At 39.9% G+C, this 20,999-nt stretch overlaps 1 protein-coding gene across 2 annotated transcripts in view; it reads right to left on the bottom strand.

Annotated features, from left to right (window-relative positions):
* DOCK10 (dedicator of cytokinesis 10) overlaps positions 1–20,787 on the bottom strand; it is a 236,615-nt gene extending 215,828 nt beyond the window's left edge. The window contains exon 1 of one of the 2 annotated variants that reach the window (XM_040228471.1): positions 20,118–20,787. In XM_040228471.1, the coding sequence (XP_040084405.1) occupies positions 20,118–20,279 (162 nt within the window). In that variant the 5' untranslated portion in view covers positions 20,280–20,787. The remainder of the gene's footprint in view (positions 1–20,117) is intronic. The other variant, XM_040228472.1, reaches the window with a different exon arrangement.
* Positions 20,788–20,999: the final 212 nt, after the last annotated feature.

The raw sequence follows: 20,999 nt of genomic DNA, 5'->3' as shown, positions 1-20,999 counted from the left end.
TCCCCAAAACATAATCATTCAACCTTTTAAGTGCATAGTAGAATAGACCTATTCAACGCCAAGGGCTTTAACTTCACAGTGTGCGCAAAGTTTATGGAGATCTGGTCAGAATGCCGAAAGTGACCGAATTTCATGTTGTGTAGGGGCAAGGGCAGAGCTTGGCATGTAGAAATATTAAGTAAATGTTTACTGATTGCATGTCCCACAACAGCCACTGTTAAGCACCTTCGATAGCAAGGTCAATGTTCAGACACAACTGGTCAGTAGTTTGCTTATCTGTCCTCATCTCCCAATATGATGCCATGTATCAGGGGTTCTCAACCCCCAGGTCATGGACCAGTACCAGGCCATGGCCTGTTAGGAACCAGGCTGCACAGCAGGAGGTGAAGAGTGGGTGCGTCAGCAAAGCTTCATCTGTATTTACAGCCGCTCCCTACACTCGTATCGCCCTAGTCGGTGGAACAACTGTCTTCTACGAAACTGGTCTCCGGTGCCCAAAAGGTTGGGGACCGCTGCTTTATATAATCCACAATCTAGCTCTTCTAGGATGGATTCCTGCCTTCTTTATCCCTCTGTTGAAACCTCATGCCAGTTTCTTTGTGTTTCTCTTGTGGTAATTACTTTATTTCTCTTTAGATTGTATTCACTTATTTAGCACAGGCCAAATGCCCTCTTGCTGTGGTATCTTCTCAGATACAGAGCCAGTGGCTTAATTACCTTTTTACCCTTGAGAGATCTTAGTCTCAGAGCTGTAATTTAGCAGGTGCTCCATAATTCTTAAGAATTTACCTGGCTTCCCTAAAACTCCCATGTAGTATACTTAACTCTGAAGCCTACAGCATTATTTCTTAAGAATTTATTTGAAAATGCTTAAAGAAGCATCTTAAATTGTACTCATTTACACAGGAGGGGCCAGAAGTCCTCATGGAAAACTTTATAACATTTTCATTTTCACAGAATTATTTTCGAAAAAGTAAATTTCACTCTACCCATATTTCTTATATATAAAAAAGCTTACTTTTCAGAGCCACGTTTAAATGCTGAGTGAAATGCTACTTTTGGAAATTAGAATGTATTATTAATCATGCTACTGTGGTTTCCAGGGAATGTAATTACTTACTATCTATAGCAGAATTGAGCTAATTGATTAACATTATCCTGAAAAAATGCAAGTGGGCACAACAGACTCACTGACGCCTTCAGATATTTGGCAAACAAAGTGCTCAGTTTATAAATCATCCACTCACAGCCCTCTCTTTCCCTCCAAATTCTTTCAAAAGACATTTCTGAAGGGGCTGCCTATTCTTAATACCAAAAAAATTAGGTGGGCTGCTAGGAGAATATATATGGATGTTGCCCCAGTCATGGCCCTATCTCTGTACCTCATGCTCATTTCAGAACGAGAACCCTGGGGATATCCTTGGTGGTCCAATGGTTAGAACTCTGTGCTTTCACTATCAAGGGTCCAGGTTCAATCTCTGGTTGGGGAACTAAATCCCACAAGCCCTGTGGCAAAAAAAAAAAAAGAGAGAGAGAGAAAGAGAGAGAACTCTATTTGATAAGAAGCAAGGCTTCTTTGCATTAGGATATAACATCAGTTCAGTTCAGTTGCTCAGTCGTGTCCGACTCTTTGTGACTCCATGAACTGCAGCATGCCAGGCCTCCCTGTCCATCACTAAATCCTGGAGTCCACCCAAACCCATGTCCATTGAGTCGGTGATGGGTGATGCCATCCAATCATCTCATCCTCTGTCGTCCCCTTCTCCTCCTGCCCTCAATCTTTCCCAGCATCAGGGTCTTTTCCGATGAGTCAGCTGTTCACATCAGGTGGCCAAAGTATTGGAGTTTCAGCTTCAACATCAGTCCTTCCAATGAATACCCAAGACTGATCTTCTTTAGGATATGACATAAACCACTCTAAAAATCATGGCCCCCTTGAGCAAAATGATGTTGCATATGTTTACCATCTGAGCCACCAGGGAAGCCTGATTCAACATATAAGAAATACCATATGATATTTGTCATTCTCTGTCTGACTTACTTCATTTAGTATGATAACCTCTAGGTCCATCCAGGGGCTATTTTGAATACATAAAATTATCACAAATTCTATTAAGATTTATATAAGGCTGACTTTCTGAGTTTCTACTTTTCTGCACCTGTAAGTTACTGAAGGTAATTCCCAGGGCAACAAAAAGGAAATGTGTGCTTCTAATTTATAAAAGTCTTAAGTGTTTCTTTCCTCCTTTTGGAAGTCAATAAGACTACTGCCTCTTATAGGTGAACTGTGAAACTGATCATATGTAGGTATCACACAGCGCTCCCGAGACAAAGCAGAATGACTTTCATTCTAAAGTTGCAGAAAAAATGCTAAGTGTCACAAAGATTATAATGGCCTAGGTAGCAAGTTTCTTTGAAATGGACCTACTGTTTTGTCAGGTTTATGGCCAACTATATTGTATTGAGGCTATGAGCAACATAGATTGAACTCTTCAATGCCAACTAGCACATGCTTATAAAGTTAAATATTTTACCCTAAGCAGATACTCAGGTAAAAACATAGAGGCTCACATTTAACCACATTTAAAATGAAAGAGGCAGGAATTATACACAAATCACTTAGGTCCAAAATATTGTAGATGCTAAAAATAGTAAAAACTCATGAAATGACCCCACTCATTGGGCACAGAATATACTAGGATAAACAGATAAAGTTCCATTTATCTGTTGCTGCTGCTAAGTCGCTTCAGTCGTGTCCGACTCTGTGCGACCCCATGGACTGCAGCCTACTAGGTTCCTCCGCCCATGGGATTTTCCAGGCAAGAGTACTCGAGTGGGTTGTCATTGCCTTCTCCATTTATCTGTTAGTCTTTGTCTAATATGAAGAACTACATAATAAGTGAAAATTTCAGGGTTTGGCCAGTGGTTTAGCAATGGGTAGGATATACCTGGCAGAAGGCAATGGCACCCCACTCCAGTACTCTTGCCTGGATAATCCCATGGATGGAGGGGCCTGGAAGGCTGCAGTCCACGGGGTCGCTGAGAGTTGGACATGACTGAGTGACTTCACTTTCACGCATTGGAGAAGGAAATGGCAACCCACTCCAGTGTTCTTGCCTGGAGAATCCCAGGGATGGGGGAGCCTGGTGGGCTGCCGTCTATGGGGTGGCACAGAGTGGTACACGACTGAAGCGACAGCAGCAGCAGCAGCAGGATATACCTAAAGCGTTATTTTATAATCAAGTATCCAAAATTGTCATTTACTTAGGTGACTATGAAAGTGAGGCTTTCTGGGTGGCTCAGTGGTAAAGGATGGAGGAGACATGGGTTCAATCCCTGGGTCAGGAGGACCCCCTGGAGGAGGGCATGGCAGCCCACTCCAGTGTTCCTGCCTGAAAAAAATCCCATGGACCAAGGAAGCTGGCAGGCTGGTCCATGGGGTCACAACAAGCTGGCCACGACTGAGCACACATGCATACCTACTGCTGGTAAATGACAGAAAGTAAGTTACATCAGTGACTGTCACAGGCCCCCTGGCAAACTGCAGTGAAAAATTAGACCAAAATCTGATTCCGTGTTCTCATGTTCTGGGTCATAATCATGCTTTCCTTTGTGACTGAGGAGATCTCCTGGTGTACCACATACTAAAAGTCTTCTTAATTTTGCAAAAATAAGGAAATCTACATATATGTAGATGTTATTAACAATCATGATTATTTGTAGGGGCATGACAGAAATGCGGAAATGTGAGCAAGAGGTTTGCGTAAGATCCCTCAAGTATTTTCACTGTTTCATTTTACACAGATATACATTATTTACCTTGCTCACATGGTATGTACTTGTATATAGGAAATTTAAAAATATAAAAGAGAAAAAACTGATAGACTTTATTCTGCCTTGACTTTTACCCTTCTGCAACTGGAGCCTTCTAGTCATTATTTTGAGGAAACATCTACATAGAAATCACGAGCTGAATTTCAATGGGTTCATGTAAGTCTGCACCTTTTAACATGGAGACAGATAACCACCGGGAAAGTAAAACAATGTTAAATTATGGCCATGATCAGGCACATAAAAGGGAGCATTGGCTGGGAAATCGAGCACGTGAGAAACAAAAATGGCAAGGACAAAGCTAACAGAAAATGGTATGTCTAGTTTCACTGACTAAAATTATTCCCATGTGGTATTTAAAGAAGAGCATCAGAAAATAAACTCCAGGAACTAAGAATAGTTCAAACTTTGGATTCGTTAAACCACAAAGCATAAGCACAAAGTCTAAGCACAAAATAATCCAAGTCAGGGCAAGTACTAGGGCTCAGTAAGCCCTTTTCTGCCAGAAATGGCTGTGCTTTGGATGGTATGAGGTCCACGTCTACATATATTCTCCTACAGCCGATCAGCCCCTAGTCTCAATTTGCCACTTCCTTATGAGGTCTTTAGCACGTTACTTCTTTTAATCTGTTTAGGACTGACACATCCATTTGCTATTGCATTTTTGGTATTCTTCGTAAAATAGTAATAAATTGACATTTATTGCTCTAATGTAAGAGATGAAATGAGAATTTTGTTGTTGTTCAGTTGCTCAGTCATGTCTGATTTTTTGTGACCCCATGAACTGTGGCCCACCAGGCTTCCCTGTCCTTCACCATCCCCTGGAGTTTGCTCAAACTCATGTCCATTGAGTCGGTGATGAGAATATCGGCTAAGATTTCTAACTCAACAATTTTATTGTAATTGGCTTTATCATCACAAGGTTCTGAAATAACAGATCCAGTTTTAAATGGCTAAATAAGGAAGTAGATTTCATTTTCCAGACACACCAGGCTCCATTTAAAACTCTGGCTACTAGCTAACTGACATACTATCCATATCTGGCTATACAGCGACATGGATTCAGACGTGTAAATTAACTGTGCGTATATGGGTATAATGACGCTGAATGTTTAAAGGCAACACAGTGTTGGGAAGTTTCTTTGACTGCAAAACAGAGCCACAGACACACAAACACACAAATCTACTGATACAAACTACAATTTAAAAGAGGCAGAAAGTTGGAGCGGTAAAATGAAAGTAGGGTTTGCCAAGTCCAGGCAGTAAAGCTTCAGAGAAGCGCAGTGTCTTCTGCAGAACACCAGGGCAAAGCTGTTCAGCTACAATTCGTTTACTTCTCTGTGGTCTCAGCTTGAGCCTGGGCTCTCTGCTTTTGCCAAGGGAGTTTTAACAATGTGCAGCTGTTTGAAGAAGTAGCTGTCCTCCCTAACTGAAGCTTCTACAATACTCTAGAATTTATTTAGTCGTACTGTTGTTGTTTATTAACTAAGTCGAGTTCGACTCTTTGCAACCCCATGGATTGTAGCCCGGCCAGGCTCCTCTGTCCGTGGGATTTCTCAGGCAAGAATATTGGAGTGGGCTGCCATTTCCTTCTTCAGGGAATCTTCTTGACCCAGGGATCGAATCCACCTCTCCTGCACTGGCAAGTGAATTCTTTACAGCTGAGGCACCATGGAAGCCCTACTTAGTAACCCCATAACTTCACAATCCTGCTTCTCTTTTCAATCTCGATCTTCAAAGAAGTAATCTACAGTATCGATGATCCTCAACGACCTTAACACATCTGCAGTGAAATACATGTCTCTATGGCAGATCTAAAAAGAACCCGAAGGAGAACTTAGGTGATTCCAAGGGTGCTTACTGCTTTGTGACGAACTCAGCTACGGTTCATAATTTCTTTTCATTTTAGCTGTGAAAAAAAGGATGTATTTAAAGAAGAGCATCTCTTTATTGTCTCTTTATTCCTCACATTTTTGCAAATGACTACTACAGGGCTGGGCTTTCCAGGTGGCACTAGTGGTAAAGAAGCCACTTGCCAATGCAGGAGACATCCGAGACACTGGTTCGATCCCTGGGTTGGGAAGATCCCTTGGACGAGGGCATGGCAACCCACTCCAGTATTCTTGCCTGAAGAATCCCATGGACAGAGGGGGCTGGCAGGCTACAGTCCATAGGGCTGCAAAGAGTCAGACAGGACTGAAGTGACTTAGCACCCTCCCTTGCATGACAAGGATATTCATTAAGATGACATTTCTAAAAGTGCTCATTGGTTCACTTGCCTGTCAATCAAAACAACATCCTCTAATCAGACCCTGAAGATGTGATTCCACCCCAATTTCATCAGTTACAGATCTGCTATGCTCCACTCAACTTTCAGAACTAAAGAAATAAGAGGGATATACAATACAATCTTTAACTGAAAACCCATCAGGATTCTTTTTCAACAGCATGGGTAAAAATGGGACAAAGTATAGTAGCCATTATAAAAGAACAAATATCTTCAAGGGAAAAAAAGAAAAAAAAAAAAAACAGTAAAAGAATGACACTGATTGAAATGTTCCATAGTTTGACAGTGGTACAAAAGCAGACTGATTTTAAGCAAGCCTTACAAAAGCACCCTTTAAAAACCTCATGCCACTTGGATTTGAGAGAGGAAAAGGCATTTTACACTTCATTTCTCTCCATGTTCAGTGAGCCTCTTCCCTGCCTACATCTTTTTGTCCTTAATCTTGATCTCTAGCTTTTGGTCCACTTATTTCTTCCAAGGGCTTTCGTTGAGGGTATGTCATTTGGTTCACTGGCTTTTTCACTGAGTCCCCTTGTTTACTTGCTGTCTCTTTTAACATTTCAGTTTCCTTATCTGGAAAAGTGAGGAACAGTCAAACATACCAAAATGTCTCCTTTGGAATTAACACAAAATAGTGTTAATTTTCACTTACAGAAGTTATTACACTTCACTTACAAAAGTTATTACTTTAATTATGATGCAGGTACACACTGGATATTTTTCTCACTTCACTGATGAAAAAGAGGTACATTCTCCTTGGGAATGGAAGCACTGTGCTAAGTGATTTTCCTCAATTTCCATTTAGATGGTCAACAGCATCGTGAAGACTCACTGCCATGCTGCAAATTGGGACACTGAGATTCAAAGAATGCAAGGAATTCTCCCATAGTCCCGCATTTTTTAAATGGCACAGGTCTGACATCAAATCCCATGTTTTGTCATTACATACTTGTCTTTCTGGTACAGCACAGTATTTCGTAGTTCAGAGTTCTGGAAGGTAGCAGATACACTTCTGTTCTCAAAGTAGAACTCTATAAACTCTTATCTGTTGGATAGTAGAAAAAGCAAGAGAGTTCCAAAAAAACATCTACTTCTGCTTTACTGACTATACCAAAGCCTTTGACTGTGTGGATCACAACAAACTGTGCAAAATTCTTCAAGAGATAAAAATACCAGACCATCTTACCTGCCTCCTGAGAAATCAGTATGCAGGTCAAGAAGCAACTGTTATTACTGGACATGAAACAACAGACTGGTTCAAATTGGGAAAGGAGTACGTCAAAGCTGTATACTGTCACCCTGCTTATTTAACTTATATGCAGAGTACATCATGTGAAATGCTGGGCTGGATGAAGCACAAGCCAAAATCAAGATTGCGAGGAGAAATATCAATAACCTCAGATATGCAGATGACACCACCCTTATGGCAGAAAGTGAAGAAGAACTAAAGACCCTCTTGATGAAAGTGAAAGAGGAGAGTGAAAAAGTTGGCTTAAAACTCAACATTCAAAAAATTAAGATCATGACATCCAATCTCATCACTTGATGGCAAATAGATGGGATAACAATGGAAACAGTGACAGACTTTATTTTTGGGTTCCAAAATCACTGCAGATGGTGACTGCAGCCATGAAATTAAAAGACACTTGCTCCTTGGAAGAAATCTATGACCAACCTAGACAGCATATTGAAAAGCAGAGACATTACTTTGCTGACAAAGGTCCATCTAGTCAAAGCTATGGTTTTTCCAGTAGTCATGTATGGGTGTGAGGGTTGGACTATAAAGGAAGCTGAGCACCAAAGAATTGATGCTTTTGAACTGTTGTGTTGGAGAAGACTCTTCAGAGTCTCTTGGACTGCAAGGAAATCAAACCAGTCAATCCTAAAGGAAATCAACCCTGAATATTCATTGGAAGGACTGATGCTGAAGCTGAAACTCCAATACTTTGGCCACCTGATGTGAAGAACTGACTCATTGGAAAAGACCCTGACGCTGGGAAAGATTGAAGGCAGGAAAAGAGGGGGACAAGGCATCACTGACTCAATGGACATGAGTTTGAGCAAGCTCCAGGATCTGGTGATGAACAGGAAAGCCTGGCGTACTGCAGTCCATGGGGTTGCAAAGGGTTGGACACGACTGAGAGACTGAACTGAAATTTAAGAGAACAGTCTGGAGTAAGAGTCCTTATATATAAATGACAAAATTAATTTTCAATTCCATATAAATTTATTCTTCTAAAATAATCAGAGACTGAATACAATTTGCTATGCTACTGATGTCATTACTACTTCGCAGTTAGGAATTATATGGTTTTATCTAAAACTGTGCACAGGCTCTGGCCCGTTATCTTTGGATTAAGAAAGGAAGAGCGTGGAATTTAAAAGAGTGAAGGTGTCATCATTTTGAGATCCGGGCAAAGGTCCTTGTTCTGTCACCAGCCCTTATGAAAGCCACAGATACGTGCATTCACCTTTTTGGCTCTGGTTTTTACCCTACAAATGAGGCAACTGGATTCTATTATCCCCAGTTCATACCATGTTATTATTCTATATAATCTACATGGAAAACTCTGAATTTTTAAGAAAATTGCCAAGCAGCTTGCCATACTGGACACAGCAAAGGAATGCCACGGCAGATACCTGAATCAATAGAGACAGAAAGTAGGAGGGTGCAGTGGGGAGAGTGGGCGTGACCAGGCTGCAGGAGTGAAAAAAATGTGGGTGGAGTTGGTGGGGTGGGCGTGGCTCCTTGAGAGCCAGAGATGGTAGGAAGATGGAGGGAGGTTGGTGATATGGAAAGCTGGGGGGTGGGGATGGTGGGGAGGTGGTGGCTCTCGGTTGCAGGGAAACTGGTAGTCTGCATGTTCGATAAGAGCCACACTGGGGTTGTCCCTGACTCCATCTCTAGCCTGGGTGAAAGTGAAGTGAAAGTGAAGTCGCTCAGTCATGTCCGACTCTTTGCGACTCCATAGACTGTAGCCTACCAGCCTCCTCTGTCCACGGGATTTTCCAGGCAATAGTACTGGAGTGGATTGCCATTTCCTTCTCCAGGGGATCTTCCCAACCCAGGGCTCGAACCCGGTTCTCCTGCATTGTAGACAGACGCTTTACCGTCTGAGCCAGCAAGGAAGTCCTCGCCTGGGTAGCTTGTCCATTTTTAATTAATTAACTAATTAATCAAGTAAAAATATATATTTGACTCATTTGCCGACTTGATAAGGATATTTACATACCTTAGAAAAATTTACTAGGAACAGGTGAAAAAAGACAAATTTTTAATTCACCCCAAATCTTCATATTAATAGATACACCTCCCCTGCCCACTGCCTACATGCTTTAAAGAAAGTAAATGAATTATTTTTTGTTGTTTAGTTTTATTTAAATCAGAGAAACAAAGGTCCATGGCAAGGCAATAGAGAATGCGCTGGTAAAGGTGGGCAGAGGCTGATGCTGCTCACCACTCCCTGTGCTTTCAAGGTAGAGGCAAAGTGGCACTGTGGCTACAAGCAATAGCCCCAGGTTCAAATCGCAGTTCAAGTTCCTACCAGAGGGTGATCAAGGGCAAGTTCAGTAACCACTATATTTGCACAGTTCACTGCAGCAGCCACTAGTCATATGTAGGTATTGAGAAGTGGTTAGTGTGACTGAGGAACTGAATTTTTAGTTTTACTTCATCTTCATTAATTTTGGCGTAACTTTACAAACTGTACTCTATCCAGTTACTGGAAAACTTTAATTTTGAAACAACTTGGCTATGTGAATTTACTCTTTCAACTGTAAATTTTATGTAATCTGAATACTGCCCAAGTACTTGTGATAAATATTTAGCATCCCAATTGAAATGTGTGATATGTATAAATACATACCAGATTTTGAAAACTTAAGAAAAAAACAAGAATGCAAAATATCTCATTAAAAATTGCATATTGATTATATGCCAGAATAACCAGAGTTTGGATATACTGGCTTCAATAAAATGTATTATTAATTTCATCTTTTTTAGTTTTTAAGATATGGCTCCTAGAAAATTAAAAATTATGTGGTTCACATTGTATTTCAATTGGGCAGAGCTATTCTGTGTACTTTAGTTTCTTCCTCAATGATATGGGAATAAAAATAATATCCTCCAGTGGGTTGTTGTGGCAACAAGAAACGATAACTGCAAAGTTGTTAGCAAAGTGCTTGACAAATAGCTGGAAGAGCTCACTAAAGAGCTATTATTTTGTGGGCACAATTTCCATCTTTACTTTCTCTGACTCATAAAACAGAATCTGAAGTTATTTTGTGGGATATTCATTCAGTCTGTTCTCCTAAAGTGCAGGAAAGCCAAGAAGACCTTTGATAACATAAAGGACCAATAAATGGCATGGATGCTGGTAATTTACCAATGAACCCATGTCTTCTCTTCCCCCCTCACAGATTCCTTCTATAAATTTTCTGACCTATAAGATATAGCTTACATTCATTCATCAAACCTTTAACTGAGTATCAATTTGTAGAAGAATCTAGATTCCATAGTTTCAAATTCTTAAATTTCTTTTCTTCTTTTTGGCCTTGTGCAGGATCTTAGCTCCTCTACCAGGGACTAAACCTGAGTTATGGGCAGTGGGCAGTAAAAGCAGAGTCCTAACCACTGGACTGCTAGGACCCTTAAGTTTCTTAATGGTTATAGATCTGCTATAATTAAAAAATCTGCTCACATCAAAAAACACTGAAATAGCTTTAAAATGACAAGATACAATCTATTCTTTATCTGTAAGCTAATAACTTCAACTGTCCTTATTGAACCTTAAAGTATTATCTTTTTCTCTCTCACACATGATTTTTCTACTTTTTTTAAAATTGTGGTGGCTTTAAATTCTAGACTTTTTTTTTTTTTAAGATTTTGTATGTTCTTTCTTTGTTCCTTATCATTTCTATCTTTGGCATAATTTGGAGAACTCAAAACATGCAGTATTCCTTCATAAATGATAGAGGGAAAACAAAAAGAAATTAAAAGTTAAATTTCAGAAAAGTGGCAACTGATGGATAACACAGAAGAGAATCTCTAATAAGCGTAGGTGTTCTTTGAATAATCTATTCAGTAAGTATTACAGTGCTCCTGTAAATAAGCTAACTTTGAATTTCCATTTCTCCACATTCTATGAAGCACAAATTAAGTTTCCTTTAAGCAGTTCAATTCTTTTTCCTAAAATAACTCTTTAAAGTATATTAAATTTGTGAGCCTCTCTTAGTTTCAACCAGACAATGGAAGCAATCATAATAGCTAAAACTTAGGTCTTTCTAAGTTCTGGGTACATTATAGATCCTTTACTTGTATTCACTCATTGAACTCTGAAAGTAACTCCATGAAATATTTCAGTAGACAGATAACTGTCCCCCAGAGATGTCCACATCCTAAGCTCCAGAACCTGTGGATATGTTATTTATATGGCAAGAGGGAAAGTAAGACTGCAGATGGAATTAAGGTTGCAAATCAACTGACCTTGACATGGTCCTGGATTGTCCAAGTGGGACCAATGTAATCCACAAGGGTCCTCTGTAACAAGTGAAAGAGGGAGGTAGGAGAGTCAGGGGTCAGAGTCAGAGTTGTTTGATGATACAACACTGCCAAATTTCAAGGTAGAATAGGGGCAGTGAACCAAGGGTTCTTAACCCACGGCAACGAAATAAAAGTTAGGAGTGGCACATGGCACTCTCCCTCTTCTTAGCATCTACTACTCTTCAGATCTCTGCTCCATCGTTACTTCCTTAGGGGAAGCTTTCCTTGGTGGCTTGGTTGAGGATGGATGCTCAAAGGAGACAATCTTAAGGTAGAATGTACTCTCATTTGAAGCACTTAGTATGATTACAATTTTACATTTTTTGCGTCTTCTCTGTCTCTGCTGCCAGACTCTAAGCTCCATGAGGAAAGAGCAGCAGTTAGCCCTTGCCACCTATGCCTGTCAAAGGCAAGGTGCAATTGTTTCTCTGCTGTCTACTCAATTTCTGATGTTTAGATAATTAACAACCCAAATTCATTTGACACATGTTGAATTTGTTGGACAAGTTCTGAAGAGAATAAAATGCATTCCAGAATAGATCATGGGAAATGAATTTCAAAACTCTTAGACTTTAGTCCTTAAGTAAATCAGCTCCATGAAAAGAAAATATGAGAGAGTAAAACCACTATCTAGAAGAAATTTGCTGAAGCATGACAAAAATACTCTATTTGCATTTGGCTTGCCAAAATATGCATTTTTATCCTCAAGTATATTACTGAGTTGGCACAAGATTTCACTGTATTGAAACCTGGAACTTGGAGATAAGCCTTAAATCTACTCTTCTAGAAAGCAAAGAAAGAAATAAAAACAAAAAGAAGCATAATCAGACTTTCTTAATATTTGAGTATCTTAAAAAGTTAAAGAACTTTTCGCTACCACTTATTTCTTGAGTCTTTACTTTTTCTAGCCATATAACTATATATTTCTATTTGTATCAAAATTGTTTGAATCTTTATACCATGGTCTGTCCTCAAACAGTTATATCTACTAAGGATATAATTTTTTATATGTTTCAATATATATTTTATTATAATATAAATATATATTTATATTCTATATAGTTGAGTTTGGTAACTGTTTTCAGTGAAAGTCTCTGCATTGCCCCATATACCTGATTTTCTGCTTTTCTTTACCAGTGTGGTGGTTTTAAAGTTTACATTTTAGATTTGGAATATTTTGTCTTTGTTTCTTATCATTTCTAAATATATCTTATTTGGAGAACTAGATAGATAGAAGATTATTTGGATAAGATGAGACCAGATGTAATTTGAGTCTAGTAAGCCTTGGCCTCAAAGATTTGTGTTGCTAATTACTAAGCCTCAATTACATTCAATTAATTCTTACATCTATAGAGAAGCCATTCAATTCATTTGTCCATTTTCTGTGGCTTTGAGATTCAGCTCAAATTCAGTTTACAAGGAAAAATAGCTGCCAAAGATTCCTTGTGCTTTTAAGTTCCACATTATACCCATCTATCTATGGCAAACCATTTCAATTCACACTCCATTACACAAACTTCCTTTCCCAGGGGAATCTTACATTAGTATATTCAAAATTCAACCTCTCTAAAATGAAATAAGAACATTTACTCAGGATTGAGAATGTTTGGAAGTCATTTCCTCTGAATGCATAAAGCTGAAACTGGGCAAAATCCCTTTGGTTACAAGTTTTATTAAATTAGAATATTTATTGTAGGATAAGGATAGAAATTATTTTATTTTCTTTGAAGTAGCTCCCAAAGTATATTTCTCTCTGGTCCTGATTTTATTCATAGGACATAAATGTAAACAAATATGAGTTCCAAAGATAAGGCATCATTAGTTTCACAAATAATTCATTTCCTTCATTTAGTTTTCTTCCTTATCCCAGGTTCTCAAAGCACTTGATCAGGAAGGAAGGACTATTATGCCTGTTCTACATGAGGGGACACAAATGTGGAGATTTGTTGAAGACCAAGCTAATCAAAGCTAATCAAGTAGAAGCTTGACAATTCCCTCATGGACCCTCTCTTCCGGCCACACTCACTGTCACAGCCTTTTGGGGTAGAGATGGAGCAAATACAGTAAAACCCTAATGTAAGCTGTGTCCTTGTATCATGGATGAGTCACTCAGTGGATAACGAACTCTCACTGGGACAGTGACCTAAAGTGGATCTCTGACATTGTACGTTAGCCCCCTACCTGCCAGACTTTGTTTTTGTATAATGCCCACTAATTTACAAAGTGAGTCCATAAAAATAAACACTCTGGTGCTTCCAACAGACAGAATAGATTGTAGTCACCATTTCAGAAACCCAGACAAATAAATCATCATGTCCGGATCACCTGGGCTTTTAAGTGACAGGCTTGAGACTCAGACACAGGGCTTCTGACCCCAAATCTAAAGCTTCTTCATTGAATCACAACAGTCCTCAGACCCTTGGGTGAACAAAAGGTGCCCAGGAAAAACCTAAGTTCTTTTGCATCAAGGTAGGCCAAGAGCAGGGCTTGCCTAGTGGCTTAGAGGGTAAAGTATCTGCCTGCCAACGCAGGAGATGTGGGTTTAATCCCTGGGTTGGGAAGATCTCCCAGAGGAGGGAATGACTACCCACTCCAGTATTCTTGCCTGGAGAATTCCATGGACAGAGGAGCCTGGTGAGCCACAGTCCATGGGATTGCAAAGAGTTGGACATGACGGAGTGACTAACACACACACACAAGCAGAGAGCAAGTACACTGTAGAAATCAAATAAGTTTAAAACAAAAAATAGAAAGAAGAAGTTTCCATTTTGGTTGAGCCCACATCATTCACCAGAGTAAGGTCAGCGAACTTTTCTATAAAAGGCCAGACTGTAAATACTTTAAGCTATGTGGGCCATATATGGTCTCTGTTACCAGTCTTCTTCTTTTTCTTCCTTTTTTGTTTTATAAAATTTGAGTTTTAGAAACCACTCTTAGTTAACAGGGTATACAAAAAAAGATTGTGGACAGGATTTGACCTATAAACTATTGTTCATCAGAGCCCTGGACCTGGTAGCCACAAAAGGGTGACTTGTAATGCAGGTCTGGACAGCACCTGAAGCTCTCAGGCTCTGAAATGCTTATCCTGTAAGTGCTCTGATTCACAGGAGAGAGTTTACGTTCCGACTCACCACATTAGACTATATTTTCCTGTCTTCAATCAAAATTAAATTCAAAGCCATGTTATGTACACTAGATCCTTGGCATTCACAACTTTAAATTTTATGGTTTCTGCTATTACAGAGACACCCCAAAATGTTCATGGATTTAAAAAAATGTTTCACTTTCAAGTTTAGACCCTAGAATTGTGCATGGGGATTGGTCATATAGTGAGAGACCAGGAGCCTGGCTAGCACTTGCTTCTTGCTCTCCTTCTATTTTATCCCTATCCTGCACCATATAAACAGATAAATGTTCTTTGGGGGTTGGGAAGGAGAGGAAATAGGTCTTAAAAGGGAAGTCAAATTCCAGGGCTGGTGATTAGTGAATTACATCAGAAGTTACAGACATTCCCCAGAAAATAGCAGATCTCCATAAATTAAATTAGTGTCTGAGGCCTTCAACAAAATATGCTATAAAGGATGTAAGAAAAAATAATTCATGAAAGGGTTTCTGTTCATTCTCCCATCAGAGCAAAAATTTTTGAAGAGGTAAAGTAGAGTTTTGAAGGAATTTCCTCATTTTGCCCAGTTAAACTTGAATACCTTTTAACAGGCCATTGTAATTGTCTCAGCTATTCGGATTCATGTGTCCTTTGCAAAGGCTGAGCGCCTACAATGATTTATTTTGATGTTTACCAGGCTCTTCATTTTGGACTCTGCAGCCAAACCATAATCAGTGCCAGCCCAAAGCTGATCTCTCCATGAAGACTCAGGACTTGGACTCAGCAATGAGATTCTTCGATATAATGATGACTTGAGTGCCAGAGCCTTTTGAAGAACATTCAAACCCTTGTATTTATTGTAGTAGCTGTCTTCATTCTTAACTTATTCCTGGACACTTCATGAAGAGTTAAGAAGGCAGCTTTTATCAACTGAGCTTTTTATATGGGGGTCAATTGTTTACAAATTTCAAATCATCAATGATATCAAGTTTTAGTTTATAAAAACAATTGTACTGGTTACCACTAGGGCATAAAGTCAGCTTAGTTCCTGCCTATGTGGGGTTTTCCATCTATCAGTGAGATAAAAATATGAACAGAAAAGTAATAAGCAATTAAAAGTTCAATGAAGTAGGTAAAGATACAATTAACTACAAATGGATTGACACACTATAAGTATTATAGAAAATTAGTAGAGAGATCCTTTATTCATTCATCAATCATTAATTGCTATTTATACTGTGCCAGGCATTATATCTTCTTTGTAGACTCTTCCTTGGGACTCTGACATATATATACAATCTTCTATTTGAAATCTCCATGTATAGACCTCACAGGTATTTCAAACATGACATGTCTTACAGTGAACTAAGATTCACTTGCCAAATCTTCTCCTGCAGGCTCCCCTTTTGAATGGCAACTCAGTCTTCCGGCTGTTCAGGCCAAAAAGCAAAACAACAACAAAATACCCTAAAATACCATATATTTATCCCTCATTCCTCTCTTTCCCTCACTTGTGTTCGATCTGTAAGCAAATCCTATTGGTCCTATTATTAAAATATATCCAAGTCCAGCCACTTGTCACAATCTCAACAAGTACTATCCAGGTCTGTTGTGGGGATCATTGCAATAGCGTCTTGATTGGTAAAGCTTCTTGATTCGGTTGGTAAAGAATCACCCTGCAATGCAGGAGACCCTGGTTTGATTCCTGGGTCAGGAAGATCCCCTGGAGAAGGGATAGGCTACCCACTCCATTCTTGGGCTTCCCTTGTGGCTCAGCTGGTAAAGAATCTACCGGCAATGCAGGAGACCCTGGTTTGATTCCTGGGTCAGGAAGATCCCCGGGAGGAGGGATAGGCTACCCACTTCAATATTCTGGCCTGGAGAATTCCATGGACTGTATAGTCCATTGGGTTGCAAAGAGTCGGACATGACTGAGCAACTTTTTTCTTTTTCTGCTTCTACCCTGGACCCTTGGCAACCACAGATCCTGTCACTGCCCTGCCCAAGGCCACCCTAATTAACAAGCTTATAGTTAATATAGCACTTACTACCCACCAAGCACAAGCTCTTTGCAAGTATTAACTGAATTCTCACAATAACCTTATAAGGTAGGTACTGTGACTTTCTGCGTTTCATCAGTGAGGCAATGAGGCACTGGAAGGACAAGCTAAGATCACACAACTAACAAACAGCAGAGACAGGATTCCAACCCTGACATTCTGGCTCCCCAGCCCATGCTCTTAACTTCTATGCCCGCTGCCTCCAGTGGTTTTCCTTCTCACTTTAAAAAGCCCAAGTCTGCATCATGGCCTGCTAAGCCTCACATGATCTGTCCCCCATTACCTCCACAACATTCTTCTACTACCTTCTCCTTGGCTTACTCAGTCACAGTGACTTCCTCGCTGGTCCTCAAACACCCCCAGCTTCTTCCCATATCAGGGACTTTCACCCTGGCTGGTCCTTCTGCCTGAGCCATTTCCCCTAAGGGTGGCCTGACTCACTTGTTACCCGCTTCAGGTCTTTTCTGCAAATGTCACTTTTTCAGTTAGGGAGTCCTAGATTCTACTTAATAATCTTACTAATATATCTAGATATGATTCTGAGCACAGAACACACCCTTTACTTCATTAAACCCTCACAACAGCTCTGGGCTGAGGAAACTATCACCTCCATCTTACACATGAGGAAAAGAGACCCAGAGTTGCTAAAAAGTGTGCAGAAGGTCACATAGCCGATAAGGAATGAAGTTAGGATTCCAACCTAAAAATCTCTGGCTCTGGAGTCTGTGATCTTACACACACACAGATACACAATCAATATACAAAATTGGGATGGGAAAGTAAGAGAGTTAAAAAAATCAGTTTGTGGAGCTTCCTCGGTGGCTCAGATGGTAAAGAATTTGCCTGAGATGCAGGAGACTTGGGCTCAGTCCCTGGGTTGGGAAGATCCCTGGAGAAGGTAATGGCAACCCACTCCAGTATTCTTGCCCGGAGAATTTCATGAATAGAGGAGACTGGCAGTCTATAGTCCATGGGATCGCAAAGAGTCAGACACGACTGAGTGACTAACACTTTCACACTTTCAGAAGGTTGTAGCAAGAGTTAGAAGACAATTAGCACATAAGGTTAAAGGAGGACGCCAGGTGGAGGGTTTAGATTATCAGTTTCCAGAGTGATGTGTCTCAGTGTGTCATCCACCCTGTTCCTCCATCAGAACCTGAGAATAACTGGAGTTGGGCTGGGGGTGGGAAGTTCTCTAACAGCAAAGAATCCTTGAGTCCACTCTAGATCTTCTTATGTAGAGTCACTGGGACCAGGAGCACAAGGATTTGTATATACAAGAACTCCTAGGTGACTGTGAAGTGCATTAAAGTTTTCAAACCGCCATCTTGGAAGATAGGGAATAGTTTTATTGACTTACATTAGAACACAAAGCATCACAGCCCTAATATAGTAATTCCATAAAGAGATCTGCAAAATATGCTATCACTGTAAAACACTGTAACTTAGGGCAGGGATCTTTGATGGGTTTGTTCATTGATGGATTCCAAGTACCGAGAACAGTGGTTGGCCCAATTGGGGAATGTGTGAACTTTCAAGTGGCCCACTGGAAACTTTCAAGCTGCAAAATAGCTTTGTATGAGCATATTTTACTCTGAGTGGTCCAACATTTCCATCAGACTTCTCATAAAAATTCACTTCTATCAGTTTTATCATTATTTCCTTAGAAATATGAACAGAGTGAAAAAGTATATTGGCTTTTGGAATTATTGATCTAAGTGTGACTTGAGGCTCTGGCATTTGGCAGCCGTGTGATATAACCAAGGCATTCCATCTTTCTAAACTTTGTTTTCCTCATCAATAAATCATCATCACCTCATTTAATGTCCATAAAAGTATCATGTGAATAAAAGGATCTTTAAAAAAACAGGGCACTGTACTAGGTGAGTTATTACTTTTTACTTCTCAGTTTCTTTGAAATATGATTTTGGGGGCAAAGTTCTAGCTGTAAAAATTTAGTAAAATTAAGAAAAAATGTTTTCAAGACTTAGATGGCATGAGTAATACATAGCTATAGAATGTGTGGTGGCAAGAGTGTTAAAGAACCCGCCTGCCAATGCAGAAGCATAAGAGACACAGATTTGACCCCTGGGTTGGGAAGATCCCCTGGAGAAGGGAATGGCAACACACTCCAGTATTCTTGCCTGGAGAATCCTATGGACAGAGGAGCCTGGCAGGCTACAGTCCATGGGGTCACAAAGAGTCAGACACGACTGAAGCAACTTAGCACAGCACAGTATGGGAATAATGAGAGAATGAAAATATTCCCACTAAGTATTCCCTCCAAGAGAATCATAGTCCAATAGTTGAAGGACAGTATTGCCTTTTGAAAATCAAATATTGATTTGTTGGAGAGATTGGCCTATAATGTTACAGCTTAGTATTCTGTCACTCAGATGCACAGCTCAAGCCAAATGACTTTCATTTAAAAACTTTTGGTGTAACAGGTATTTATCATTCATTATTTACTGCATCCTTGATATCCGAACATTGAAATCTAAGAGAAAAAAGTCGATTGTGCTGAAACCACGCAGACTTCAATGCCTTCTCAATTTTGGAAACTTAAGCACACCACTTCCATCCTAAGACAGGATTTCAGTGACTAAGCAGATCCCTCCCTGAACCTAAGGTGAGGAAAGAGTCTACCCTCTACTTTTTTTCTAGCTGATCAACCAGATACATGTGAAGGAGTTAACACTATAATCATTAAAGCACAGACAAAAATGTCATTTGTCAAGTGGCAAGAAACAGCATTCTAAGGAAACACCATGCATTCCACAAAATTCTCAAAAACTTCATTCTGATTTTATGCCTAAGTTAAACATTTTGGAAAGGCATTTCCCTTGCAGGGCCAGAAATGAAAGCCTCAAATGCTTTGAAGTTAGAGATCTAACTGCCAACACAACTGGATGAGTCACATGTGATATAAAAATACCTATTTGGGGCTCTACTTTCAAATTAGAGTCACAATATAAAATCCACTTAGTTGAACCAGGCTTCAAAAATGTCTGCACAAAAGTTAATAACAGCAACACAAAACATTAGGCAGAAGAGAGTTTCTAACAGACCACCAAACTGCAAATTTTCAAGACAGATATAAGAGAAAGAAAACCAGTTCTGTGAATAATATATGAAATCATTCTGAAAAGATTTTCCCCCAACAATACAGCACAGTAGTAAACTCTTGGTCATACATTTCTTTATCTAAAGCTGGAAACTAGAATCCCAAATGACAGCCTCATTTCTATAATCACAGCTTCATCAACTGAGGCTGTTTTGCCACAGATACCATACCATTATGATGAGGGTTCTGGGTCTACTCATTTCATCGTCAATTTCCAGAGGCAAAATTTCGTGGGATGGTTCCTCCTGGCGTCGTCGACAAATGTGTGGACAGCTCCTCTGGACCACAGAACGAAAAGCTTGAAGCAGAACAATGCTGGCAGTGCAGCCCATCGCTGCATCCTGGAGCCCAGAAAATAACTTCTATGTGGATGCTATGTTTGAAAAACAGTGGCTCCTTGTCCCTGAAAACAGCCTACATCGCAGCTGCAGCCAGCTCACTCTCCAATCACTTCCTTGAGCTCTGATCATCTGATCACTGCCAAATAGCTTGGATGCAGAGATGGGAAAGATTTGATCCACTGAAACTGAACACACTCAGGAATATTGGAGCATTTTGCCCAGAGAGCATGTCTCAATTCATCTCAAGAGCATGCTTCCTGTTCATTACAGTGATTCTCTTCAATTCCAGTTTTGGAGGTCTGATTAAAGATATCTTTCCCTCTCAGACACTCAAACAAATCACTCTTTTTCACATTAAACAACTGAAAAATTGACTTCACACTCACATGTTTTTTCCAAGGCAGAGGAGTGTCATATAAAGAGTGAAAGTGACTGTTGTCTTTTTACTGTAAAAACTTCCAGAAGGAAATTTTACTAGACACCTCACTAAGTGATTGGGGTTCTGGTTATTGTAGCTCATAAGTTCCAGAAATGAAATGGACTCATATAAAGTAGGGAGTCCACTGAATCAGAACGATTTATCCAAAGTATGCACGCGTTAACCAAAGCCATGTGAGTGATACTAGTGTTCCCCCTGTGATTTTCTTTCAATAGCTCGGTTGTTCTGTTCCCACGCATGCAGTTCTGCAGCCTGATACATTTTTATATTTA

This window comes from Oryx dammah, unplaced genomic scaffold (genome assembly GCF_014754425.2).
Source record: "Oryx dammah isolate SB20612 unplaced genomic scaffold, SCBI_Odam_1.1 HiC_scaffold_27, whole genome shotgun sequence".
Taxonomy (NCBI): Eukaryota; Metazoa; Chordata; class Mammalia; order Artiodactyla; family Bovidae; genus Oryx; species Oryx dammah.
This window is presented reverse-complemented; position numbering and strand designations above follow the sequence as displayed.